We start from the raw sequence: 8839 nt of genomic DNA on the forward strand, positions 1-8839 counted from the left end.
CTGTTTATTCTGTAAGGTCAGGTACACAGCTATATCACTTTTAACTCCTTTTCTTTTTAACTTAAACACAGGTTTCAAAATATTGTTTCTTTACCTCATATACCTCTATATCTTCTCTTATACCTCTTCTTAGGTGTTTAGTAAAGGAAATTAGAGAATTCTGGACTCAAATCTGCCTTCCTGAGGCTTTTAGGGAAAATTGTCTTTTTACTAATATTTTATTATTAAAATAATAATATTTTATTTAACTTTCAAAAATTGCATTTTGACCCCCGGACTTCTTGGAAATTGCACTTTGACCCCTATAACTTTTAATATTTGCACTTTAGCCTCTCAACTTTTGATTAATTAATTTTCAACCCCAAACTTTTTAATAATTGCATTTTGACCCCAAAACTCCTTGAATACACGTTTTCATGTTTTTCCAAAAACCAAAAACATTTTTTTTCAAATGTTCATCAGATTTCTGCTTGATTTTCAGCTAGTTTTTCAATCTTTTCGGAAACCGATTTGAACCCGATTTTTATCAAACCAAAGAGAAACTTTTCAGCCATCAAATACACATCAAATAAGCATAAAAAATCATGATTTTCATGGCTGAAATGTCACGTTTTCCAGCAGCACCAACAGCCACTTCAAAACCATCATAAACATGATTTTCAAGCATTAAACAACAAGTTTCCAAGATCAAACCATCACACAAACACCCAAAATCAAATCTCAAGCAACAAGATCTGGTTTAACACTTCAAGAACACAGCCAATCATTGACTAATTTTCCAAACCTTACCTCCTTTGCTGCTGTCCGAGATTGCACCAAAAACAAGCTTCCAGAAGCACCTTTACGCCTATTTTAACATCAAAAACAACTTTAGAATCTTATGAACCATGAAGGATGAAGCTTCATGATGATGAAAAGAAGGTTTTCCTCAACTTAAGGTAACTAGAAATCACGTTTTCTTGGAGCTTTTGGTGATTGAATAAGAGATCCTAAGAAAGAACATGAAGAAAACATCATTAACTTAAGGAACCACCATGGCCGAATTTTCAAGGAGGAGGAGCAGCCTTCATACCTTGATTTACTCCATGAAAAGTGACATAGAAATGAAGAGGAGGAAGAGGTGAACACTTTGGTAAGATTAGATTTTTGATAGGGGTTTCGGTTTGAGAAAGAACGGAGAAAGTAGCTCAAGTGTTCATGGAAACTTCATGGTTTTCTTTCATGGTGTTCTAAGCTTTTCCAAGAACAAAAATGATAGCCAAGCTGTCCAAGGGAGGCCGTGGCCTTTGGATGATGATTATCCAAAAGTTACTTGTCAAAATATCTCAGGAAAGGATAATTACTAAAGCTAGATGTATTAGAACTTAAGTAATTACACTACTAATGGATAAACATTAAGTTACTTAGTGTAAATGACACTAGTAACTGGATAATCATAAGAATAAAAGATATATGATGAAGCATTAGCAGTGCTAAGTTCATCTAAGAATGCTGGTATTATCCGTTACCGGTAGATTTCAAGCTCAGTTATTATATTACTAAACATAGATCAACATTAATCACAGTAGAGAAGATAATAATATAATATTCTGAATAAAATAATAATATATGAATATTATATTAATATAATTTTTCTCTCGAAATTTGTGACTGGTTCGTCACATAGAGACTAACCACGGAAATCAGAATTTTGAAATTCGGGCCCGAAGTGGCTCAAAAATGCAACTCTTCGCGACGTGCCTACTTAGATTAGGAGAGGTGTCCTGTGCAATCAAGCTGCTGACTCAGCAGCTTGATGACGCAGCACCTGTGCAGTGGAGGTGCTTATATGCATAGAAATTCCTGAAAATTCTGTAAAAATTCCGTTTGATCCCGAAAAAGCGCTGTTTCTTCGGGGCTAGGCCGTTACATTCTACCCTCCTAAAAGAAAATTTTGTCCTCAAAATTTCAATTACCTGAAAAGAGAAACGGGTAGTCTGTTCTCATCTTATCTTCCAGCTCCCATGTGTACTCTTCAGTTCCAGTTTGTCCCCATGCTACCTTAACCAATGATACTGTCTTGTCTCTAAGCTGTTTGTCACTTCGTTCCACAATTCTGACTGGTAGGGTTTGATATGTCAAGTCGGGTCGCAGTTGTACTGTCTCTGGTTGTAAAACGTGGCTTTCGTCGGGATTATACTTTTTGAGTTGTGAAACATGAAAAACATCATGAAGGTTTGACAAATAAGGAGGGAGAGCTACTTGGTATGCTACTGGACCGACTCTTTTAAGAATTTGAAAAGGACCTAAGTATCGTGGATTCAATTTCTTAGTCCTAAGAGCTCTACCTATTCCAGTCGTAGGTGTCACTCTTAAGAAAATATGGTCACCTTCGTTAAATTCTAAGGGCCTACGCCTATTATATGCATAGCTCTTTTATTGACTTTGGGCATTTTGAATCTTCTCTCGAATGTGCTTAATCCGTTCGGTAGTTTCTTGTACCAAGTCTGGCCCCAAAATCCTGCCTTCCTCCTTGTCATACCAGCATAATGGTGATTGACACTTTCTTCCATAGAGGGCCTCATATGGTGCCATTCCGATACTCTGTTGATAACTGTTGTTATAAGCAAACTCAATCAATGGCAAGTATTTGTCCCAGTTACCCTGTTGGTCCATTACACAAATCTCAACATATCTTCCAAGGTACGAATTGTTCGTTCTGTCTGTCCATCAGTCTGTGGGTGATATGCTGTACTTAAGTGCAACTTCGTCCCGAAAAGCTTTCTGTAGAGCTCCCCAAAATCTAGAAGTAAACCTTGGATCTCTGTCTGACACAATTGATGAAGGTATTCCATGCAATCGTATTATCTCCTGAATGTATAACCAGGCGAGTTTTTCCAAGCTGTGACCAATTTAAATTGGTAGAAAATGCGCTGATTTTGCCAATCGATCTACAATTACCCAAATTGTATCATGCCCGGCAGAGGTTCTTGGTAACCCAGTAACAAAATCCATCGTAATCTCTTCCCATTTCCATTGCAGTATTTCCAATGGTTGCAGGGTTCCAGGTGGTTTTTGATGTTCCACTTTAATCTTCTGGCAAGTGAGACACTTTGAAACATACGTTGCTATATCTTTCTTCATTCCTGGCCACCAGAACATCTTCTTCAGATCTTGGTACATTTTAGTCGTTCCGGGTGGATAGAAAATCTGCTTTCATGAGCTTTGGTCAGAATGTTCTTTCTCAAGTCCTCCTGAGCAGGTACACAAATTCTGTTCCTATATCTCCATATTCCCTCTTTATCTTGGCGTACCTCTTCCGGCTGGTCTGCCTTCATCCGTGTTAACAATGTCAGCATTCCTGAATTCTGGGGTTGAGCTTGCTGAATAGCTATCTTAAAGTCAGATGTTAATTGTAGTCACGCCATAACAACTCCTTTTGATGTCTCTCTCATTCCTAATTTTAAGTTTTCAAAGGCTGAGATCATTTCTTCTTCCTTGATCATCATCCAGGATATGCCCAAACTCTTCCGACTCAAAGCATCTGCGACTACATTTGCCTTCCCAGGATGATAGCTCAACTTAAAATCATAATCTTTTAAGAATTCCATCCATCGCCTCTGCCTCATATTAAGGTCTTTCTGATCAAAGATATACTTCAAACTCTTATGATCAGAGAAGACTTCAAATTAGGCTCCGTACAAATAGTGCCTCCAAATCTTAAGTGCAAAGACCACTACTGCTAATTCCAAATCATGTGTCAGATAGTTCCTTTCGTGAGGTCTTAGTTGTCTCGAAGCATAAGCTACCACATTCCTATGCTGCATCAATACACATCCAAGTCCCTTAGAAGAAGCATCAGAATACACCTCAAAAGGTTCCTGTGGGTCTGGTAACACCAAAACTGGCGCCGTCGTCAACTTTTCCTTTAAAGTTTCAAAGCTTTCTTCACACTTCTCTGTCCACTCAAACGGAACTTCCTTCCTAGTAAGGCAAGTCAAAAGTAAAGCTATCTGTGAAAAACCCTTGATAAACCGCCGATAGTATCCTGCTAACCCCAAGAAACTACAAACTTCTGTAACTGTCTTGGGTTGCTTCCATTGTACTACGGCCTCGATCTTTAAAGGATCTACAGTTATTCCATCTCGTGTGATCACATGTCCCAAGAATGCCACTTCTGTCGCCCAAAACTCACATTTCGACAACTTCGCATATAGCTTCCATGCTCTTAATATTTGCAACACAATCCTCAAATGCTCTCCATGTTCTTCTTCTGTCTTAGAATAGATGAGGATATCATCTATAAAGACTACCACAAACTGATCTAGATACGGACGAAAAATGCGATTCATATAATCCATGAATACAGCAGGAGCATTAGTCAGTCCAAAGGACATAACCGTATACTCATATTGACCGTACCTAGTTCAAAAGGCAGTCTTAGGTATATCTAATTCCTTCACCCGGATTTGATGGTAACCTGACCGCAAATCAATCTTCAAGAATACTATCATACCTCTCAACTGATCCATCAGATCATCTATCCTTGGGAGTGGATACTTGTTTTTGATTGTGATCTTGTTCAATTACCGATAATCCACGCATAACCTCATTCCACCATCCTTCTTCTTTATTAGTAACACTGGAGCTCCCATGGTGATACACTCGGACGAATAAACTTCTTCCCCAACAATTCATTCAACTGCTTCTTTAACTCTGCTAATTCCAATGGTGACATCCGAAACAGTGCTATAGTAATTGGTCCGGCTCCAGGAACCAGATCAATACTAAACTCTATCTCTCTCTGAGGTGGAAACTCAGGTATATCATCCAGAAAAACATCAGGAAACTCCTTCACCACTCAGATTTGCTCCAAGTCTTGTTCATTAGTTTTTGAGCTAGCCGATAGTAGAACGTAACCCTCTAACCCACTATTACTAGAAATAACTCTTAGGGAATTCAAATAGAAAGTACAAGACTCAACTGGTTCAGTGTGCAGTTCAGATGATGGAAATGTAGCAATTCGTTTAAAACAATCAAGGAAAACATGATGCTTGGACAACCAATCTAGACCTAAGATAATATCTAAACCACACAAAGGCAAACAAACTAGGTCATGTATAAAAGTCCTAGCCTCAATAACAAAAGGCACATGTTGACATACTTGACTAGTCAAGGCATTTTGAGATGTGGGTGTACGAACAATTAGATTATAATCTAACATGGTGAAATCTAATCCCAACTCATGCGCAACAGTCTCAGAAAGAAATGAATGTGATGCACCAGAGTCATACAGTACAGTTAAGAGTCGAGATTTGACATAACACTGACCTTGAATTAGGGAGTCTGATTTCATTGCGTCATCAGCAGTCATAGCAAACACACGTCCTTGTTGTCACGGCCTATCTATTCCTTGTACTGGCTTCTTCGGACAGTCCTTAGCCATATGTCCAGGCTGACCACAAGAAAAACAGATAACACCTGTAAGCTGACAAGGTCTACCTCCATGCTCCTTTCCGCACTGCCTACATACTGGTCGCATCTGCGCCTGCTGAGGTCGCTTACCCATATCCTGTCTCGTTCTTCCTCCATTCCCCTCCTGTAGGACGTGCATGAACATTTCTATTCTGATTGTACCTTCGTGAAGGCATTGCTCCCTGCTTAAAATTCCTTCCCTGAGGAGCTGTATACCGATTATAATTCTGAAAAGAAGATCCTGGGCGATTCATCCGAGCTGCAGCTATCTTCTTAGCACAGTCCTCTACTAGCTGACTCTTATTAACCAACTCCGAAAAATTCCGTATTTCCAATGGAACCACTGAGTTCAACAAATCTTCACGGAGTCCCCCTTCAAATTTCAAACATTTCCACTCTTCGAAATCTGCTGGATTCCCTTGACAAACCTTGGAAAAACGACATAAATCTTCAAACTTCCTTGTATACTCAGCAACGGACATACTTCCCTGTTTCAACTGCATCAACTCCATCTCCTTTGCCTCACGAGTAGCTCTAGAAAAGTACTTCTTATAGAACTCTTCTTTGAAAACATCCCACAAAATATTACCCTCATCTTGCTGCAGTAAACGTTGAATGCCCTGCCACCAGTGCTGAGCATCCCCTTCCAACATATAAGTAGCAAATTCTACATACTGTTCTTCCAGGACATGCTGTGCCCTCAAGGACCTTTCTATGCCTCGGAACCAATTATCAGCTTCAGTTGCTACAGTCGCACCCTTGAACTTCGGTGGATTAACTTTCAAGAAAGCAACTAATGTCATAAGCCTATCATGATTCATGTTATCTCCATCACCGTTCCCACCATTCTCACCATTACAGTCATTGTTACGCTCTCCATTACGTTCCCCAGACGGTTAACTGCTCGGGTAGTAGCAGTCGCCGTTTCATGCACAGCCTCAGCCATAGCGTGAATCGCAGCAAACAGATTATCATCGTTTCGTGGCGGATTGTTAACAGTAGACCCTTCCCGATCGCTACGTCTCCGTGGAGGCATCCTGATTCTGTTCATACCAAACAATCAATACCAAGGTGATCAGTCTTAATACCTCAGGTTGGGCGTGAACATTATTAGAATGAAAGCACAAAGACATTCATGCAACACATATCACATAGATACCCTATAAGCATGAGACACACCACAGAGCATGCAATAAAGCATGATTCAGTCCATTCCCCAGGCTCTAACAGGAAGAACTGCTCTGATACCAAATTGTAACGACCCAACTTCCAGCATGTCTAGATCATACAAGAAATCGAATGTTACCAACTTGTTTTTCCTTTTTGTATTATTAATTAATAAATATAAGCCTGTACGTTGTTAAAACCACGCGAATTTTACAAGTAAATTTTTTTTAACAAGAATAATTTAAAGTCGCATACCTTCCATATATCAAGGGATAATTAAACATTCACACACATAAGACAAAAGATAACAGAATATGGAACAACACACTATAATATACATCATGTTACAGAAGTGGTTCAGTTATATATGCATAGAGCTATGGTACAGCACCCCTAAGTCAGTGACTCATAGAGTATATACATATATGTACATAAGACGCCCCAGGGCCTGGCCTGACCAAAAGCCCCTAAGCTGGCACCCAGGCTAGCCTAACTCTGATATATGCCTATTCCTTCTAATCATGCTAACAAAAGTGAGGGAGACACTCTAATGTACTGAAGTTAGACTAGGCGTCTCAAAAAGTCTCCTCAATCCTGGTCTAGAGTACCTCACGGAAAATCACCGGGCGAATGGTGATGCTCGCCTGCTGGCGCCTCGCCTGGCTCATCGTCATCGCTGCCAGAGAAGATAACTATGAAGTTAGGATCTTCCTCTGGATCTTCTTCTTCCTTGTCCTTTTCTTTTGCTGGAGTGATAGTAGAGGAACCACTGCTGGCCACAGGAACCATAAAAGGATAGCTATGAAACAAAATACAGTCGGGAGAAGGAGGTGGCGCCTCCATGATCCGATCATACTCATGTCCCTGCTGCTCATCAAAGATAGGAGGCTCGATCAGCTCAGGTAAAGGATCAAGCTCGGATGGTAACACAGAAACACCCCACTCATCAAGGACAAAGGGTGCAGGAGGTGCCTCATGGATATGCTGGGCAGGTATAGGCTCATCAGGTAGAGGAGGTTTAGGCGGAGGAGGATAGTCAGGTGGAGGTGGCATCTACTCCTCAGGATGAGGTATCCCAGGTCCGCCGGGGTGTAACCAAGATAAAGGAAAGTCATAGGGTGCATCAGGATTAAAGTATGCTGTCCTAATATGGTACTGGAAAGATCTACCACGAACCACATAATTACAGATACGAGGTACCGCACAGTAGATGTAATACTCACCACGCACCGGGTCCTCGTGGATGTACGGTGGATCAATCTCGTAGAATAGGACTCCCGTGTCCATCTGTAGAGGTGTAAGGGGTAAGAACTGGGGAGTTCTTAGTAAGTTTGGGGTTTACAGTTAAGTTCGTTTATAATGTCCGTGGTCATAGAAGTATAAATAAATATAGAGTAATATGTACATAACAGCAACATAAACTAACACATGAACAAGAGAGAAAATAGGAAGAAAATGCACATTCACACATTAATATGCAATCACACAGTTATGCTCAAACAAACAAGGAATAGAACAAGAACACAAGAGGATTAGAAATAAATAATGCACAAACAAGTATGATGCATGTCTGTCCCTACTGCAGGTAATGAGCTCATTTGTCAGTTTCGACCCGCACCCGACGCAATCCGACCCTCCAAGTCAGATAAGTCCTTCCCAGAACTTAATCCCAGATTAAGTACCGCATACCCTCTACCAAGTGCTCTCGACTTGCAGGGCTGGTATTTGCTCAGGTCTCAATATACCGCAGGTATGCAAGTCAGGCCTCTACCAAGCATTCAGCTTCCAGGGCTAGTACTACTCTACCGCAGCCTGTCTGGGAAGCAACATCACAATACGGGCGTCCCCGCACAACATTCACAAGCATTGCCCGAAGGCTCATAATTCACATATAACCATACTTTCCATCATTTAGCAATCATCATAAATCAAGCATTACAACATCACAGAAAGCTCATTTTACAATTCTCTGTTTACTCTGTAAGGTCAGGTACACAGCTATATCACTTTTAACTCCTTTTCTTTTTAACTTAAACACAGGTTTCAAAATCTTGTTTCTTTACCTCATATACCTCTATATCTTCTCTTATACCTCTTCTTAGGTGTTTAGTAAAGGAAATTAGAGAATTCTGGACTCAAATCTGCCTTCTTGAGGCTTTCAGGGAAAACTGTCTTTTATCAATATTTTATTATTATTAATAAAATAATATTATTATTA

The 8839-nt window shown here is 40.1% G+C and overlaps 2 protein-coding genes across 2 annotated transcripts; both read right to left on the reverse strand.

The window, feature by feature from the left end:
• Positions 1-1947: 1947 nt before the first annotated feature.
• Positions 1948-3162, reverse strand: LOC148555575 (uncharacterized). The gene is made up of 3 exons (XM_088490661.1): positions 2941-3162; positions 2424-2643; positions 1948-2327 (listed from the first exon to the last, which is right to left on the reverse strand). The coding sequence occupies exons 1-3, from the start codon at positions 3160-3162 to the stop codon at positions 1948-1950; spliced, it is 822 nt and encodes a 273-aa protein (XP_088346787.1).
• A 2378-nt stretch (positions 3163-5540) lies between these two features.
• On the reverse strand, positions 5541-6275 carry LOC148555576 (uncharacterized). Its single transcript, XM_088490662.1, has one exon. It carries the CDS (start codon positions 6273-6275, stop codon positions 5541-5543), a length of 735 nt encoding a protein of 244 aa, XP_088346788.1.
• Positions 6276-8839: the final 2564 nt, after the last annotated feature.

This window comes from Arachis ipaensis, chromosome B6 (assembly GCF_059453495.1).
Source record: "Arachis ipaensis isolate K30076 ecotype BB chromosome B6, ASM5945349v1, whole genome shotgun sequence".
In the NCBI taxonomy this organism is placed as follows: Eukaryota; Viridiplantae; Streptophyta; class Magnoliopsida; order Fabales; family Fabaceae; genus Arachis; species Arachis ipaensis.

What these genes read in the sequence shown, in the direction of transcription:
- LOC148555575 (XM_088490661.1), bottom strand. Translation starts at nt 3,162, where the DNA reads ATGTACCAAGATCTGAAGAAGATGTTCTGGTGGCCAGGAATGAAGAAA. An exon ending in CCGGGCATGATACAATTTGG is followed by an intron (nt 2,644 to 2,940) that starts GTAATTGTAGAT and finishes ATGGACCAACAG; the next exon opens with GGTAACTGGGACAAATACTT. An exon ending in GAAGATTCAAAATGCCCAAA is followed by an intron (nt 2,328 to 2,423) that starts GTCAATAAAAGA and finishes CGACTGGAATAG; the next exon opens with GTAGAGCTCTTAGGACTAAG.
- LOC148555576 (XM_088490662.1), bottom strand. Translation starts at nt 6,275, where the DNA reads ATGAATCATGATAGGCTTATGACATTAGTTGCTTTCTTGAAAGTTAAT.